The 20,361-nt window shown below is 40.5% G+C and overlaps 1 protein-coding gene across 1 annotated transcript in view; it reads left to right on the forward strand.

Annotated features, from left to right (window-relative positions):
* Positions 1-20,288, forward strand: part of LOC129780613 (uncharacterized) — a 30,037-nt gene extending 9,749 nt beyond the window's left edge. The window contains exons 2-5 of the mRNA XM_055789073.1: positions 7,454-8,881; positions 8,941-9,268; positions 19,493-19,786; positions 19,850-20,288. Of these exons, the coding sequence (XP_055645048.1) occupies positions 7,454-8,881; positions 8,941-9,268; positions 19,493-19,786; positions 19,850-20,113 (2,314 nt within the window). The 3' untranslated portion in view covers positions 20,114-20,288. The remainder of the gene's footprint in view (positions 1-7,453; positions 8,882-8,940; positions 9,269-19,492; positions 19,787-19,849) is intronic.
* The last annotated feature ends 73 nt before the right edge of the window (positions 20,289-20,361 follow it).

Raw genomic sequence — 20,361 nt, forward strand, 5'->3', positions numbered from 1 at the left:
ACACAAGTTTAAAGGAGCCGAAATCTTAAATATATTTTTAAAACTATATATATGAACAATTTTCTTAAATCTATGGTTAGTAATGTGGGAAACCGATTACTCGTGGTGGACTCGAGATTAAAAGGGTGACATTTTCTCAGGAAAAGGATGGGGTATAAGGAAATTATTACAATGTTGATAATCACACACACTCAATTCTTAAATCTATTCGTACATCAGTTGTGAATTTACATTTCATTCTTCTGTTTATAGCAAGCGGACCAATTACTCACAAAGGAAGAAATGGAGGGTATAAGGATATAAGGATAATCACACACGAACATCGATAGATTTAAGGAAAACATATATTTGGGACATGTAATCAAGGTCTAACCGAGCCAACACATCTCTCACCGGCACATTGGGCTGCCTTCCTCTAGCCCGAAGGGAGTTCTCTAAATTCGATCTGGCAACAAGATACACCTCACACGACCAAACAACGTGTTCGATGTCGTGGTAACCTCGGCCACAAACGCAGATATTGCTGCCGGCCAGATTGAAACGAAAGAGTAGCGCGTCTAACGAACAGTGATTGGACATGAGTCGGGAGAAGGTGCGAATAAAGTCCCGACTCAAGTCCAGACTTTTGAACCATGGTTTGAGGCTAACCTTAGGGATAATCGAGTGAAGCCACCGGCCCAATTCATCTTCGTTCCATTTGCGTTGCCAGTTAGCGATGGTATTTTTACGGACTAAAGAGTAAAATTCATTGAAGGCGATTTGACGCTGATAAATATCGCCTTCAATCGCACCTACCTTTGCTAATGAGTCAGCCCTCTCATTACCCGGAATTGAGCAATGAGAAGGGACCCACACAAAGGTAATGACATAACAGCGTCTGGATAAAGCACTCAAAATTTTTCGTATTCTCTCAAGGAAGTACGGCGAGTGCTTTTCCGGCCTCACTGAACGGATAGCTTCGACAGAGCTAAGACTATCCGTTACAATGTAATAGTGTTCAACAGGTCGTGAGGCGACGCTGTCCAGCGCCCAATGAATTGCTGCCAATTCAGCAATATACACTGAGCAAGGATTCTGAAGACTGTGTGAGGTGCTAAAAAATTCGTTGAACACTCCAAATCCTGTGGACTCATTTATAGTGGACCCATCAGTAAAGTACATATTATCACAATTGATACCCCTATATTTTTCATCGAAGATCGTTGGAGCGATCCTCGATCGTTGGTAATCTGAATATCCATGGATATCTTGCTTCATGGACAGATCAAAATGCACAGAGGAATTGATGTAGTCAGGGAAACAAACACGGTTGGGAATATATGAAGAAGAATCAACCTGCATGGAGATGAATTCATGATATGAACTCATGAATCCGGAGTGAAAATTTAGCTCGATCAGCCGCTCAAAATTTCCGATCACCAATAGGTTCATGACCTTACACCGGATGAAGAACCGAAGAGATAATAAATTGAAGCGATCTTTTAGTGGGAGTAGGCCTGCCAAAACCTCGAGACTCATGGTATGCGTTGAGGGCATACATCCCAACGCAATACGGAGACAAAGATACTGAATTCGCTCGAGTTTAATTAAGTGTGTTTTGGCAGCTGATTGAAAACAGAAACTGCCATACTCCATCACTGAGAGAATAGTTGTTCTATACAACATTATAAGATCTTCGGGATGGGCTCCCCACCAGGTGCCGGTAATTGTACGGAGAAAATTTATTCTTTGTTGGCATTTTTTACTCAGATACCTAATATGGGCCCCCCAAGTACATTTGGAGTCGAACCAGACCCCAAGATACTTGAATGACATAGCATGAGTGATCGGTTTACCCAAAAGTTGAAGCTTTGGTTTTGCTGGTCTATGCTTCCTAGAAAAAACCACCATCTCTGTTTTCTCCGTGGAGAATTCGATCCCTAGCCCAATGGCCCAGGTTGAAAAATTGTTCAAAGTATCTTGTAAGGGTTCTTGTAGGTCGGATTCTGTTGATCCTACGACAGACACCACTCCATCATCTGCAAGTTGTCTTAGGCTGCAATTTTGTGTAAGGCAATTGTCGATGTCGCTTACATAGAAGTTGTACAAAAGGGGGCTTAAACATGAGCCCTGGGGGAGGCCCATGTAAGAGACCCGACTTACTGCCGAATCTCCGTGAGAAAAGTTCAAATGCTTCTCACAAAGCAAGTTATATAACATATTATTCAATAGAGGCGGCAGACCCCGAGAGTGTAATTTGTCTGTCAAAACCTCTATTGAAACAGAATCAAAGGCCCCCTTTATGTCCAAGAATACTGAAGCCATTTGTTTTTTTCCGGCGTAAGCCATTTGAATTTCTGAAGAAAGCAACGCAAGACAATCATTCGTCCCCTTGCCCCTGCGGAACCCATATTGTGTATCTGAGAGTAGGCCATTCGTTTCAACCCATCGATCAAGGCGAAACAAGATCATTTTCTCCAACAATTTCCGTATACAAGACAGCATTGCTATTGGGCGGTACGAATTGAAGTCGGACGCGGGTTTTCCGGGTTTTTGAATAGCTATAACTCGTACTTGTCTCCAATCATCTGGAACAATATTATTCTCCAGAAACCGATTGAATAAATTCAACAAGCGATGTTTCGCCACATCAGGGAGGTTTTTCAGCAAGTTGAACTTAATTTTATCCGATCCCGGAGCAGAATTGTTACATGAAAGTAGAGCAAGAGAGAATTCTACCATCGAAAACTCGGAATCAAGATCGCACCTATCTTGTGGTATATCTCGAACAATTTTTTGCACAGGAGCGGAATCAGGACAAACCTTCCGTGCAAAATTAAAAATCCATCGATGTGAATATTCCTCGCTTTCATTGGATGAAGAGCGATTTCTCATGTTTCGAGCCACTTTCCATAATTTTTTCATTGACGTTTCTCGTGACAAACCTCCCACGAAATTTCGCCAATAAGCACGTTTTTTCCCTTTGATCAAGTTTTTAAATTGATTTTCAAGGTCCAAATACGATTGAAAATTTTCAGGGGTTCCACGTTTCCGAAAAGCTTTGAATGCGTTCGATTTATCCTGATAAAGCTTGGAACATTGGCTATCCCACCATGGATTGGGAGGCCTTCGACGAATAGTGGAGCCTGGGATGGGTTTCGTTTGAGCGCGAACCGCGCTGTCATAGATCAAACGAGAAAGGAAGTTATACTCCTCCAATGGAGGTAAACCATCTCTGGAATTGATGGCTAGAGCAATCGCGTCCGCATATTTTTTCCAGTCAATGTGTCTTGTGAGGTCATATGCCATGTTTATAGATTCAGAAAAATTCGACCCAATGGTGATGGAAATTTTGATTGGCAGGTGATCACTACCGTTGGGGTCCTGGATTACATTCCACTTGCAATCTAACGATAGTGAATTCGAGCAAAGCGAGAGGTCAAGAGCACTTGGGTTAGCAGGAGGTTTAGGTACACGTGTTGTTTCCCCAGTGTTCAAAAGTGTCATATTGAAGCTGTTACAAAGATCATATATCAACAGTGAACGATTGTCGTCGTACTGTTCCCCCCAGGCAGTTCCGTGAGAATTGAAGTCTCCCAAGATCAATCGTGGCTCAGGAAGGAGTGAGCACATGTCAACAAGTTGCTTGCGGCTAACCGCAGCTCTCGGAGGCCAATACAAGCTGACAATACAGAGGTCTTTTCCTCTGATGTTTGCATGACAAGCAACAGCTTCAATCCCTCCAATAGGTGGAAGGTCAATTCGAAAAAATGAGTGGCACTTATTGACCCCCAATAGCACCCCTCCGTATCTGTCATCACGGTCCAAGCGTATAATATTAAAATCGTGGAAAGAGAGATCATCTCGCGAAGAAAGCCAAGTTTCGGACAGAGCAAAAACATCACAATTGAAGTTATGAATTAAAAATTTGAATGTATCCAATTTAGGGATAAGACTACGACAATTCCACTGTAAAACAGTGATATCTCCGACCTCTCTATTTGAATTAGACATCAAGAGAGATAATCATTGCAAGGAGGGGCCATGTTTGCATCAATTGTTGCAAAATTGTCTTTAATACTGGAAGCATTGATATGACAATGGTTCTGATGGAGTCGGAAACATTAAAGCATGTGAAGATTTGAGCCACAAGGTCAGTCAACTTTATAAATCCCGATTGGGAAGTTGAACTGGACGGTAAAATAGGGACAGTTGGGGTTTTTGATGTCCCTTCGAGTGCTGGGTCGTTCGAAGGTGAATTATTCCCACGGAAGCCAGGAGGAACCTGATTTTGCTTGTCCGCTGCACTCGATTTTTTAGGCATGCTAACAGAGGGTATAACCGGAGGGGCTTGTCCTTGAACTTTGGGAGTGGTCACATTTTTGCGCCGGGGATTCCCTTGGAAGATGTACGGTGTGCCCTCGTTAGCTGTATCCGCTTCCATTTCGTCAACTGGCAGCGAAGCGAAGACATTGTTTGCGGTTAAAGGTTGTTGCTGTTGGGCCAATGGAGAAGCGCCCTTCAAAATTTCCGCAAAAGTGCGCTTCGAGCGTTCCTTTAAAGAGCGCTTCTGCTTCTCCCAGCGACTCTTGTAAGTTTCACAAGCCGAGAGCACGTGCGGATTTCCTCCGCAATATGGACACTTTTGCTCAATCGCACTGCAGGATTTGTCCACATGTTGCTCTCCGCAAGTGGCACAGCGCTCCTTGTTGGCGCAGTAAGCTGCTGTGTGACCAACTGACTTGCATTTCAGGCAAGTCATGGGCTTTGGCACGAAGAGTCGCAGCGGTAGCCTCAATTTGTCCACCATAACGTAGTCAGGGAGGGCGGAGCCAGCAAAAGTGACTCTAAACGAGTCGGACGGCGTAAATTTCGATTCTTTCCCTTCCTGGGAGACTTTGCCGAGTTGTCGGCATTCTATGATTTTAACCTTAATCAAAGGCAGCTTTTTAAATCTGCCATCTCCTTCCATAATTGATTTGCACGTCAGACCCGTTTCGGTTATCACCCCCCGAGATTTCTACGTCATGGGAAGGCACGTAGACACGATATTCCAGGGTAAACCTCTGGTCGACGACAATACCGTTTGCGTCTTTCCGATCAGCCACGACAACACGCAGTTTGGTCGGTCTAACCTTCGTAATTTCTGTCACGGAGGAGTATCTTGCCAGATCTTTCATGATCTGAATAACATTAAGTGCTTTTCCATTTGGCTTAGGCCTGAAGAAAACAACCCACGGACCAGTTCCAAGTGCATCTTCAGGATAGACCTTGACACGTGGAGAGAAGACAACAGGAGGAGAAGGAGATGACGAGGATTGAAGGGGATCGGGGACAACAGGATGGGGAGGCGAAATCTGAGCTGGGGTAGGAGCGAGGGGGGTTGGAGAGGAGATATTTGCAGGTTTTTTAGAGGGGGGCTTGCTAGAGTTAGCAGACTCGTCCCCGGACGAAACATCCTCTGATGTAGGAACGCGTTTAAGTGTCTTCGCTGTTCCTTTATTTGTTTTTTCAACCAGAGGGGAGTCATCATCAGAGATCTCCATATCTGGAGATCCTCCCCCTCCTTCTGCCATTCTGTAATTGGTACTTATAATCTAATATTTTGTTTTAATAATAATAATAATTAAAAAAAAAAAATAAAAAATAAATCTTATATCTTATTTATTTCTATTCACCACAATGCACCCAGTGCTGATGAACTGGCAACCGCTGCTTGCTTCTCAATCGGAGCGCTTGAGCGCTCGGCACTATCACACACCACTAAGAAGTGATGCTCTCCTTCACACTGCTGTAAGTGAACAGCGAATCGCGCTGGTATTGTGTGCTTGCAACTGAGCACCGATGTCCGACTTCGATTGCGATGGCGACAAATCGGCGAAAACTGAAAGCCGGCTGGCCTTGCCAGGCTTTGATGATTCTGCTTTTCTCACTAATTCCGAGTTCACACTGCGTTTTACGATATCTCGAACAGTTCAAAAACGCGCGAAAAAAGCACACCCGGGCGATAAAAAAAAATAACAGCCAACGGTAACCGAAAACAATGCTTTAACGGAGACGCTCACAGCACATGACCATTGTGGAATTATGTCTCCTATGAAACGGCTCACAGATTTCAAAAATACTCGCAGTATTTGTCAAGATATTACTAATAGTAACTTTCTCCATTTTTGACCCAATTTCACACCCATAACCCATTTTCACCCCCATCGACGGTATTTGAAACCTATGAGCAAAATCCGATACATTGAGTAGTACCTCGTAGTTCTCGGATTTAAAATTACATTTCAGGTAAGAGGAAAACAGCGTATATTTATGTCGAAATAGTAGTGAAAAGAGTAGAACGAAAACATAAAATTGTATGTCATCAATTTGCTAACTTCACTCTATCTGCAAGAACGTTATTATTGTACTTTATAGAATTAGGTATTCGTACGAAGAAATAAAATTTACAGAAACTGAAATCAAGAAATTACGCACACTGGTATCCCTCGTAGCTTCAGTTGCACACATTATGCAAAGCATTTAAACTTTTGAACTCTACCGGTTATCTGACGTTCAGAATATACGCATTTGGCCCTCCTCGAAATCATTGCTATCAGCAGGTCTTCGCACATGTATTGGCGCAATTTCTTATTCATTTATAGCAGTGATTACACTCAGCCAGCAATGCATAGTAGCACAGTTCGTCACCCTTCCAATCCGATTTGGGCTGGAACTCTTGTAGCACATATATACGCTTTCAAAGCATTAGTACCGACATATCTCTCGAAAAAATTCTGTGTATATGCATCTACTCACATCCACGATCCGTATCCCAACTTTGGCAGAACTCAAATTAATCCATGTTTCATGCTACTGTCTCGAATCAGTCCATATTCAGTAATCCCAAACCTTGATAATCGTCATTGTTTACATATACTCGGTTATCACGATTTGGGTCGACTATCACCAATGCCAAATGTTTTATTTTAGAAAGTTCGGTCATAGCAATTTCAATAACCCATCTTCGTCATGAAACAATCTGTAATCATGTGTTGACCTAGTGACGATCATTTACGCACATTTACGTCATCATGTGCAGCACATCTCTTCGGTAGCCACAACCCCTAATCGAGTGACTGATGTCTCCTTTAACCCACCAGGAAAGTCGAATTCCAACGATCTGGGGAGTGTGATTTCAATTTTCCGTCGGTGGTTCTTATTCCACAAACACACAATCATTCACGCTTGTCCCATCCGCGATCGCATGATTGTCAGCACTATCAGTAGTGCTTCTTTATCAATTCATTCTATCTCAAGCAAAACAACTACTCACCCTCTTCCACCTCATCGTTTTAGAAACTCCTACTCCCCCTAGACACCATAAATTTAGCAATCCTCCTGATGACTTCCTTTTGTTTTGATTTGATAACAAAGACATCTGTTCGTTTGCAATTCTCACGTTGGTTTATGTGTTTGTTTCCATTTACAGCGCTGGTGGTTTGGTAACGGCGGTAGCACCGGTCGTCATCAAGGGCAAAGGTCTCTGGGTTGGCTGGTCGGGAATAACACTAGATCCGGAACTAAACGAACCGATCCCCGAGTCGGACCCATCCGATCGCAGCCCGACCGCTGGCCTCCTATCAGAACAAGTCATTCCGGTAAACGCCGAGCCAAAACTGTTCGATAGCTATTACAACGGATGCTGCAATGGAACCTTTTGGCCGCTGTTCCATTCGATGCCCGGAAGGGCAACATTCTGCGCCAAAACGTGGAGCTCGTACTACGAGCTGAACAAAGAATTTGCGGCGCGTACGATCGAAGCGCTGGAGAGATGCTTGAAACAAAACAGGAATCCAGGCGTGCCAATTGTTTGGATTCACGACTACCATCTCATGCTGGCGGCCAATTGGATCCGTGAAGCAGCTGAGGAAAAAAATTTACCATGTCATTTATCGTTCTTCCTGCATATTCCATTCCCGCCCTGGGATATTTTTCGTCTTTTCCCGTGGTCCGATGAGATCCTGCAAGGAATGCTCGCCTGCGATATGGTTGGATTCCACATTCGGGACTATTGTTTGAATTTTGTAGACTGCTGCCAGAGGGATTTGGGTTGCCGAGTCGATCGTAAAAATCTGCTTGTGGAACATGGTGGTCGATCGGTACGCATTCGTCCGCTTCCTATTGGGATTCCATACGATCGTTTTGTAGAGCTTGCCAATAAGGCAAAACGCGTGATCAAAACCAACCAGAAAATCATCCTTGGCGTGGACCGACTAGATTACACCAAAGGATTGGTCAATCGTCTGAAGGCTTTCGAGGTGCTACTGGAGAAGCACCCAGAGCACCGGGAAAATGTCAGCCTGTTTCAAATTTCGGTACCCTCTCGAACCGATGTGAAAGAATACCAGGAGCTGAAAGAGGAAATGGATCAGCTAGTTGGACGGATTAATGGTCGCTTTACGACGGCGAACTGGTCACCGATTCGATACATTTATGGGTGCGTTGGACAGGAGGATTTGGCGGCTTTCTATCGGGAAGCATCTGTTTGTTTGGTTACGCCACTTCGTGATGGCATGAACCTGGTTGCGAAGGAGTTCGTCGCTTGTCAAATAAACGAACCTCCGGGCGTGTTGATCGTATCACCTTTCGCCGGGGCTGGCGAAACTATGCACGAAGCGTTGCTGTGCAATCCATACGAGATTGAATCCGCCGCAGAGGTGATACACCGTGCGTTAACCATGCCGGAGGATGAACGTTCTTTGCGAATGGGACGCATGAGAAGACGTGAAAGGCAGCAGGATGTGAACAGCTGGATGAGACAGTTTTTGAAGGCGATGGATTCGCTCGAGGAGGATGACATCGGAACCACCACAATGCAACCGGTAGCCGTGGATGATTTCGACGATTATTTACTGAAGTAATTATTTTCTCATTGGTCAGTATGAAAGGATAATTAATTTCTTCATATATTTGCAGTTACGTTGGATTTAATCACAAACTCGCACTGCTACTGGATTATGACGGAACACTCGCTCCGATAGCACCCCACCCGGATTTGGCCACACTGCCTCCTGAAACCAAGAAAACTCTCCAACGACTTTCGAATCACTCGGACGTGTACATTGCGGTTATCTCGGGACGTAATGTTGAGAACGTGAAGAAAATGGTCGGAATCGAGGGAATCACTTACGCTGGCAATCACGGCCTCGAGATTTTACATCCAGATGGAAGCAAATTCATCCACCCGATGCCTATTGAATACGAAGACAAGGTTACTGGACTTTTGAAAGCTCTGCAGGAAAATGTAAGTATCAAATAATTGAATCGTTTGTTGGAATAGCCCAACAAGTCCATTATCGAGAAAAGGACAAACAATTTTTTTTTCAAAATTTTGACCTAATCTTCTTATTTGCTGGTATCAGGTTCGATTATTATACACAAAACATATTATGCGGAACCACTTCTTCATTAATATAACAGTTTAAGTTTTATTCCAATGCACAATGGTCCAGGAGATGCATTTGAGTGGAAATTAGCATTTAGAGCTCGACAGTTATTCTCTAGATAAAAACTGTCTTAGACAAAGTTGTTACATATGATAGAGCGCTCATTTTTATGTTATCAAAAATAGGGTGACCTTGAAGTGTCGATGATATAAAAAATATAACTTACTTATCTTTAGAGATAGAGGTAAACATAGTTCAACAATGTTGTAGTGCCAGTTATTTGAGACATCTTTGTAGAACAAAGTTTTTCTCTATCTCTTAAAATAATCGATATAGCGCCTTTTTTCTATGTTACGTTAGGGTCATCATGAAAAAAACTATTTTTTCGCTCCAACTATAAGTTAGAGCAAACAGTCTATAAAGATAACAAAGTTAGATTTTTATTTCATCGACAATTTTGGTCACCCTATTTTTGACAACATAAAAACGAGCGTTCTATCATCTAAGACAGTTTTTGTCTAGAGAATAACTGTCAAGCTCTAGATGCTAATTTCCACTTAAATGCATCTCCTGGACCATTGTGCAATGTTATGTACTTTTAATGTTCATTATGTTCAAACCTAGTAAGCATGGGATAGTTCATAAGTTATGTTCTGTATTAACCCTTTGCGGTCGTTTGTCTGCTCTCAGCCACCACAGCAAGGAATCATACTAAATACTTTATTCAACGATTTAATAGTTTACATTTTGACGTAGGACTACGTCTTTAATTTTTATATAGGGGGCCACTCCACGGAAAATGTAACGAAAAATTAAGAGTTTTCAATTGCATATTACGCAGATTCATTCTTACTATTTTACTATTTTTTTCGCCTGAGACTTCACCAGTGGAAATAGTAAAACAAGTGAGCAGTTTAACGAAGAAGAGAGGTATGTTTTGCGAGCGAATGCAAAGATAAATCATGTATTATGCATTCTTTCTTTCAACTTGGTTCCCGTTAATGCTGTATGCAACCAGGGATGCCAGGTGATTTTTCCAAATGTCTTCACACGATACGAAAAAAATGTCTTCAAATGTCTTCACAATCATATCGGAGGAAACTAAATTTCATAACTTACTTTTGTACAAAGTTCAATAGCTTATTCAGCGTTTATTTTAATTGAGGGGCTTAGAAAAAAATGGATGTAAATTATTTGATCGATGTCTCTTCATCACCTTTTTCTTTAGACAATAACTCAACTGCAAAAACGTTCCAATTTCAGTTTACTATACAATTTGATGAGGTTCTGACCTATCTTACCGGTTAGCAAATACAATTGAGGGGCTCAAAATGAAAGGGGTGTAAGTGACATCATCGATTTCTCTACATCGACTCTCTCTTTTGTATTCAAATTGGGATGTTTCTGAAGTTGATTTATTAACTAAAGAAAAAGTTGATGAAGAGAAATCGATCAAATCAGTTATACCCCTTTCTATCTGAGCCCCTCAATTGGGAATGTGTTTCCAGCTAAGTTATGATCAAAAGAGAGAGTCGATGTAGAGAAATCGATGATGTCACTAAAACCCCTTTCATTTTGTGCCCCTCAATTGATGTTATTATATAGCGCATTACATTAAACTTATCTTGAGTATTTGAGGTTTATTTCGATAAATGTGAACAACGAAAATATTGCGCAACAGTGAACTAAATTTTAATTGGCTTTATAAACTGTTGATTGAGTGAATATACCCCCAGTTCTTCCATGAAAAAGGAACCGCGATTACCATATTCATAAAAAAATATTATCGAAACGGTATGCAACTGGAAAACCTTCGATTTGTGAAGTGGTATAATGTTGTTGAATGATCATGAAAATGATATCTTTCAAAAACTCACGTACGCTATCATACTGAAATGTATTCATATATTTCATAATGTCTTCAAAATGTCTTCACAAAATCAAATGTCTTCACAGTAAGAGATTGTGTGCAATAATTCGTTCCAATAAGCAAATTGGACATCCAGTCAATGTGTAGGAATAAGGGTGATGTAGATGGTGGAGTGGGTTAATAAGACGACTGCAATTCCATAGCAATTCATTGGTACGTATTCCCGAATATACTTCAATGTTGAAACGAAATGAAGATCCGCGACAACAACGGTACGGTGTCGACATCTGGATACGAAATTAGTTTTCCACTAAAACTCATAAATTATCTTCAGATACAAGAGATTATTTTACCACAAGAAAAAGCAAGGTTTTCCTTCCACATTGAACACTAATTTAATACGGCGAAGTTAATTTTCATTCATAGTTTCTATTTGAAATGTGAATGTTAAATGTATGCTAGAATAAGGCTCATTATTTCAGAAAATCATTATTTCAGCGATACCAAAGTGGTATTGTCACGGCTCACAGAGTTTGTACAAACGAACATTATTTCACCGAAAAAGCTACTACACCCGATGGCTTACAGTACCATAGCTATCCATTCAAAATAAAGCAGCTTTATGATTTCATGTATATTTTGCCTCAAGCTATCACGAAATCGTAAGTATTTTCAACATTTCTTGTTTCTTCTTCATATTCAATGTAATCAATGACGATTTTTTTTTTCGTTTACCGATCCACATACACTTCGTCTACCATTCCACCCTATTATGTATCACACTGATATTCATTCATATTCAGTTAGACAGTTTAACAGTTGAGCTTCTGGCAGGAAAGCTAATTTTATTTTTTGTTCGTTACAACCCGTTTGACGGTTATAAGTACATATAACAAACGGCCCTTTTCAGGGCCACCATTTGGAGTTACAAAAGGGGCAAAATGAGAGATTTCTGAACAATGAAAAGAATTACATAAAACAAAAATTGTTTCGAACAATCACAGTCGTACGTCAAACCTACGTCCGTGCCCCTAGGCTCAGACCCTCCTACTTTTTTCTAAACGAATTTTAATGTTTAGTGAACTTTCTCACGAACTGTTTCTATGAATAATAGGTAACGGTACTCGGTATAAACAAAATATTATTAGCGTGGAAAGATAAGAGAATCTTTTTCAGAGGTAAATTAATTCCGACCGTAAAGGGTTAAAGAAGGGGGGGAAGGGTTTGTTATGGTTAGATAGGGATTATCTGTTGCAGCTCACATTCCCCATAATGCATAAGGAATACAAAAAAACGTAATGGAGGAGGGTGATAGGAATAAAATTTATACTTTTTGCGTTACGCAATAAATGAAAAGAACATAATACTACGAGGTTTTGCCTGTCATTCAGTTTAGTGCTCTTTGAGTACTTCCACCGTTCCTAACACTACATTTCCAAAGCGTCCAAACGTACAATGCATGGCAAGCAAAACGATACACGCTTACGCTCCAGGGCTGTCGAACTAATTTCCAATTTGCGAAAAAGACGTTACATAGTGGCAGGATTCAAGACCCCAACCTAGGAAACCAACTTGCTATCTGCGCTATAAAGCCCCTGATTTTACAGTCATGCGATAACAAAAAAAAATTATTTTTTTTTCTTTGCATCTGCTAGAAAGGGTTGTGAGCCGTGTGAATATTTCATTTTTTTTATTAAATCGTTTATTTTTACAGACTCAGTTACATAAGTTTAAAGGAATCAAACTCTTTACTATATTTCTACTAGCATATATTAACATGTTTCCTTAATTCTATGGTAAATAAAATAGGAAACCGATTACTCGCGGTCGAATCGAGTTTAGAAGGGTGACACATTTTAATTAGCAAAAGGATGGGATGTACGGAGATTGTAACAATGTTCACACTCATACTCACATTCTCATTCACATTCACATTCACACTTCACATTTAACACTCAATTCTTAAAAACTATCATTACATCTAATATGTATTACAATTCAACTTATTCTAATGGAAGGGAACCGATAGCTCGCGAAGGATGAAAGGAGGGGAAAAGGATGTAAGAACAATCACACTCGAAGATCGATAGTTTTAAGGAAAACATATATTTGGACCATGTCGGCTAGACCAAGATCTAGCCGAGCCAACACATCTCTCACCGGCACATTGGGCTGCCTTCCTCCGGCCCGAAGAGAGTTTTCTAAATTCGATTTGGCAACAACATATCCCTCGCACGACCAAACAACGTGTTCGATGTCGTGGTAACCTTGGCCACAAACACAGATATTGCTGTCAGCAAGATTAATACGAAAGAGTAGCGCATCTAACGAACAGTGATTTGACATGAGCCGAGAGAAGGTGCGAATAAAGTCCCGACTCAAGTCCAGACTTTTTAGCCATGGCTTAAGGCTAACCTTAGGGATAATCGAGTGAAACTACCGGCCCAATTCATTTCCGTTCCACTTGCGTTGCCAGTTAGCGATTGCATTTTTACGGAGTAATGAATAAAATTTATTGAAGGCAATTTGATGCTGATAAATGTCGCCTTCAATCGCACCCACTTTTGCTAATGAGTCAGCCCTCTCATTACCCGGAATTGAGCAATGTAAAGGGAACCAGACAAAGGTGATGACATAACAGCATCTGGATAAAGCACTCAAAATTTCTCGTATTCTCTCAAGGAAGTACGGCGAGTGCTTTTCCGGCCTCACTGAACGGAGAGCTTCGACAGAGCTAAGACTATCCATTACAATGTAATAGTGTTCAACAGGTCGTGAGGCGACGCTCTCCAGCGCCCAGTATATCGCTGCCAATTCAGCAATATATAGTGAGCAAGGATAATGAAAACTGTGTAAGGTGCTAAAAAATACGTTGAACACTCCAAATCCTGTGGACTCATTCATAGAGGACCCATCAGTAAAGTACATATTATCACAATTGATACGCCCATACTTTGCATTGAAGATCGTAATAACGATCCCCGATAGAAGATAATCTGGAATATCATGGATTTTCTCCTTCATGAACAGATCAAAATGCACAGAGGAATTGATGTGGTCAGGGAAACAAACACGGTTGAGAATATACGAAGAAGGATCAACCTGCATGGAGACGAATTCATGATATGAGCTCATGAATCCAGAATGAAAATTTAGCTCGATAAGCTGCTCAAAATTTTCGATCTCCAATGGGTTCATAACCTTACACCGGATGAGGAACCGAAGACATAATAAATTGAAGCGATCTTTTAGTGGGAGTACGCCTGCCAAAACCTCGAGACTCATGGTATGCGTTGAGAGCATACATCCCAACGCAATACGGAGACAAAGATACTGAATTCGCTCGAATTTAATGAGGTGCGTTTTGGCAGCTGATTGAAAACAGAAACTTCCATACTCCATCCCTGAGAGAATAATTGTTCGATACAACATTATAAGATCTTCTGGATGGGCTCCCCACCATGTGCTGGTAATTGTACGGAGAAAGTTTATTCTTTGTTGACATTTTTTACTCAGATACCTAATATGGGCCCCCAAGTACATTTGGAGTTGAACCAGACCCCAAGATACTTGAATGACATAGCATGTGTGATCGGTTTACCCAAAAGTTGAAGCTTTGATTTTGCTGGTTTATGCTTCTTAGAAAAAACCACCATCTCTGTTTTCTCCGTGGAGAATTCGATCCCTAGCCCAATGGCCCAGGTTGAAAAATTGTTCAAAGTATCTTGTAAGGGTTCTTGCAGGTCGGATTCGTTTGATCCTACGACAGACACCACTCCATCATCTGCAAGTTGTCATAGGTTGCAATTTTGTGTAAGGCAATTGTCAGTGTCGCTTACATAGAAGTTACAAAACAAAAGGGGGCTTAAAGTGATTATTTCATATCCATAAATGAAGTAAATTTTATTTGTGAGCAGATTTTTGAAAGGTTTTATTGGACAATTCACAACTTTAACCTTGTTTATTGAATTGTATTATTTGCCATGTTCATCTCGGGATTCTGTGTTACAACAGGCAATTCGTTGTAACACGACCGCTTAAGAGGTAGAACTACGAATTCATTTCAGTTGGTTTGCTTGTTTATCATTTCCGATATTATATATGAGTACAATGAAATTATATAAATGACGAATTCCATGCCATCTCGACTGGCCATTGGCAGCAACATCTCAGATTGCAGTGAAACGTTGTGGGTCATTTAAGCAACATTGCATACTTGAAATCTTCGAAATAGAATTAGACTGAGGTAAATGATTTTGGTTTGTCTAGTCGAAAATATGATCATGGTTTATCCACTTTTTAAATGCTCACCTTTGTCAAATCAGGTATTCGATTGTTTCAAAACATATAAACAAAATTGTCTTTTTCATGATTTACAGTAGTTTTATAGTATATTTTTACGGAATGACGTATCCTTTAAGATATCATAAAATACACCTTCTATTGGTGTCAATGCGCCCCTCATTCCAGCTAACTTTTAATCGATCACCAGATGATTATTTGGCACGTATTCAGACCATTTCTGAATTATAACACTTACAAATATTGTAAACATCTTGCTTGCACACCATATGTATCTGATTTACATAGCTAAACCATTGAATTAACGCATTTAGATGAACTCAATTCTTATCATGAGTTGTCCAATTCAATAATGTTGTTTTGTTCACATGATTTCTATGGCGACCGCGCTGCAGTTTGTTTATTGTGTCATTCGCAAATAGCACGAAAAACGTTTCTCTGTTTTGAGTGTATTGAGGTGAACACTTTTAAAATGCCCAAGAAAAGACAATATTCTGAAGAAAGCCTAAATTATGAATGGATCAATATGATGACAATAAACTCAAACAATGATAAATGTAACATCTGCTTTCAAATTCGATTTTTTTCATTCAAAAATGGAGATGATCATTTTTTGGACAAACCATGATCAGAGGTGGTCAAATCATGATCATAATTTCTCTTTGAGAAAAATCATTAAAAACATAAAAATTTGAATAATTTCAACGCCTTATGGTAATTATTAGCAAATACAGAGTTGGGGCTTTTCAACAAACTCAAACTCGTATCGATTATATGTGATTTTCATGAAGAAAAATCGATTTGTATTTATTAGTAGTGTAAAAACACCCAAAATCGGACAAACCAAGACCATATTCAAATTTTCACAGAATTCATCATCAATGCTTTGGAATTGATCTTTACTCAACAATTGAGGAAAACATATCAGCAGTGGAAGACTGGTTAAATTTTTCCTATTTTTTTGATATTCAGTACGGTTATATCATATATTTACCATAGTCCCATCTTTAAAGTTGATTCTACTTTGAATCAGACGAACAAATTACATATGAAATCTTTTTATATTGACAGTGGATTGAAAATTTTTCTCTTGAGTAATTTTATACTCTGAAACGTATTTTTACATTAATAGCCCTGGGAATACATCTACATACACATTATCCTCAATAAAGCAATGTTGTTCCTCAAACTTAATCTCGTTGTAATTTCATAAATTAGATCTGGGTTCAATCTGGGTTCATGAAATTTTCTGGCACGAAACAATTGAGGGTAGAGATAAAAAAGTTAAGTACAAAGTTTAACTTAATGTAAGATATATACAAGTGTAAATCGGAGAAATATCATGGCAGAAAACATTGTCATGGAAACCAGTATATTTATTACGAACAATGTAAAGAGTACAAAAATCAGGATAAATTGAGTGTTCATCAGGATATCAGGAAGCATGCTAAAAAGTCTGGGAAATCCAGAAAAATCAGGAAGGATGGCATAGAGGCGAATGAACTGCAAAGTTTAAAGCCTCTTAAAAACAAAGAAAGAAGAAGAAGGTTGGCATCTCTGGTTATATCTATGATATAACCGCAAGATTAACGTTGGACTACCGTTGGCTTTGTAATCATTTGTTTGTATTGATTAAATTATTGATTGAATGAAATAATTTTCGTATTCAATTGAATTCAACATACTTGTAAGTAGTGATCCCGCTTCGATTAATCGATTACTAATCAAACGGTTACTGCGCAATCAATAAGTCATGAACAGAGACGAGATTTATCAATCTAATAAGTTCGCTTTGTGATCATTGGTTTTTTATTGTCATTGGTGTTATTGATTTTTGGTAGTCCGTATACGAAGCGACTAGTCAGTATTCGATTAATACTGACGATTAATCGAATACCGACTACAAAAACCGATTATGAATCGAACAATTACTGCACAAAAGTTCTTCTATTTTGCCACCATCAGGTCCTTCAAACCTATCGAGTGAGAAATCTGGTTGAACTGCGAAACCTTGAAGTGCACTTTTTGGTCATTTGGGATTTGCCGGCCACTACTTTCCAAATATAATACAGGGGTTTCCAACTTTAAATTCCGAAAGTAAATTGAAATAAAACACACTTAGAATTCGAATTTCGATGAAACTTTCATTTCAAATTCAAGTTTGGTTTATGCCATTATGTGTGGAATACAACATCATTCAAATGTCCACCTAGGGCTTCCTCGCACACCTTGATCCAGAACAGGTAATTTTCGATGACTTTTCGGCACATATGGGGCGGTATCTCGATCATAACTTCACGAATGTTGTCTTTCAAATGTTCAAGAGTTTGCGGAGAGTTGGCATAGACACGGTCTTTCGCATAACCCCACAAAAAACAGTCCAGCGGGTTCAAATCGCATGATCTGGGCGGCCAATTGGCATCACCGAAACGCGAAATTATGCGTCCCTCAAATTTCGTTCGCAATATGGCCATGTTCGGTCGTGTTGTGTGGCACGTGGCGCCGTCCTGCTGAAACCACATGTCATCCGTATCCATATCTTCAATTTGTGGCAAAAAAAATCGGTTAACATGCGCCATAGCGCTCACCATTCACAGTTACCGTCTCGCCGTCCTCATTTTCAAAGAAATACGGCCCGATGACTCCACCAGACCATAATGTGCACCAAACAGTGACTTTTGGCGGATGCAATGGCCTCTCAACAATCACGTGTGAATTTTCTGAGCCCCATATACGGAAATTTTGGGTGTTCACATAGCCACCGAGCTCGAAATGTGCCTCATCGCTGAAGAAAATTTGATGCGAAAATTCAGCATTTTGCTGCTGTTGTTCGTTCACCCAATCGACGTATGCCCGACGCATTCCATGGTCACCACGCTCTAATTTTTGTACCAGTTGGACTTTATATGGATGTAGGTACAAGTCCAAATGCAAAATTAGCCACAATGATGTGTTTGACAATCCCAATTGCTGAGCACGCCGTGGAATCGAAACATTCGGGTCATCCTCCACACTGGCAGCAACAGCAACAATATTGTCGGCCGAACGCACATTACGATGATGCACAGGTTTCACAATATCCGCTATGGATCCAGTTTGTTCGAATTTACGCACTACATTAGCAATTGTGTGCTCTGTAGGCCGTCCATGACGACCAAAATCCGTCCGTAATGCTCGAAAAACATTTGCCGGTTTTTCATCATTTTTATAGTATAATTTAACAAAATTAACACGTTGTGCGATGCTAAAACGATCCATATTGTGAAATGGCAGACATTCAACTAACGATGTGACGCTTTGGTTGACAGCTATGTCAAACGGTTGTCAGCGCAGGGCTGTATACTTTCGGAAGCCCGAAATGGAAAACCCTGTATATACAAATAGTTGATTCCTTGTAATGTTGACGTGTTGATGATGACGTTGTATCGATTCGATATCAAGTTTTGCAAGTACCAGTCATGTTTGTTTTTATTTCACAAGCTCCTTCGATTCTTACCCTTTTTATTACTTCCGCTTTGTATTCCGCGGTCCGCCGAACACCACGCTTTCATTTCGGGATAATGTCCGGGTCGCAATCCGAATTAGAAGACATTCCGATTGAGTTGAGTTGCGCAAGCTTCTTTCGGCATCGGATGTAAACAATGAATTAAATTATCTAGAGCAGCGCCGCCCGTGTTGATGTTTAGAAACATAGACATAAGGGGTTCCTCAAATAAACGAATACTTTCAATTTTTTGTAAGGGGTTTGTAGAACTAACTTTTTCTGAAATTTTGACAGTAGATGTAAGGATTCTCAAGGACACAAAAACTGTCCAAAAGTATATTTTGATGAAAGTCCGTTTATGGTGTTTATGGGATTTTTCAAACATTTATTCTATGAGGATTTCAAGAATTGTCATATCTCCTACAGGTGTGTCATGATGGAGCCTGGGTAGAGAATAAGGGAGCCTTGCTTACCTTCCACTATCGCGAAACCCCTACCGAGCTGAGAACGGACTTGGTAGAAAAGGCCCGCCAGCTTATCGTTCAGCATGGCTTCAAGGCCGCAGAAGCGCACTGTGCCCTGGAAGCGAAACCACCGGTGCAATGGAACAAGGGCCGTGCCTCGATCTACATCCTGAGAACGGCTTTCGGTGTTGACTGGAGCGAACGTATCAAAATTATCTACGCTGGTGACGATACGACCGATGAGGATGCTATGATGGTAATGCATTACCAGGAAAAACATATTTTCACATCGCTTCTAACAATATTCTTGCAATTGCAGGCTCTCAAAGGCATGGCAGCAACGTTCCGTGTTACCAATGCTCAAATCGTAAAAACACAAGCCGAACGGCGTCTGCCCTCGACCGATTCCGTGCTAACGATGCTGAAGTGGGTCGAGCGACATTTTATGCGCCGTAAGCCTCGCTCGAACAGTTTATCGTACAAAAACCGCAAGAAGGACTGTGTGAAAATGCAGCTGGCGTTCGATCTGGTGCCCAACACGAGTCCAGCCAACAGCGCAGCGAATAGTTCCGATGAGCTTTGAGGCTATGTTAGTGAATGTTTTATGTTTAAATTAATTTTATGCCAAAACTATAGATTGTTGTGAAACTTGATTTGACCGATGGTGTTTTTTCGGCTTCCATAAGTTGTAACACTTAGGATAAATTTGTTGCTGATACGATTAACTAATAAAAAAAATTTAGCTTTTAGGAACACTACCTCGGGAGTTTCTCTAGTTCCGAACGACGTACGTTTCAAACGCATAAAATATTGATGCTGATCAACTAAGGT

Source organism: Toxorhynchites rutilus, chromosome 3 (genome assembly GCF_029784135.1).
Source record: "Toxorhynchites rutilus septentrionalis strain SRP chromosome 3, ASM2978413v1, whole genome shotgun sequence".
NCBI classification, from domain to species: Eukaryota; Metazoa; Arthropoda; class Insecta; order Diptera; family Culicidae; genus Toxorhynchites; species Toxorhynchites rutilus.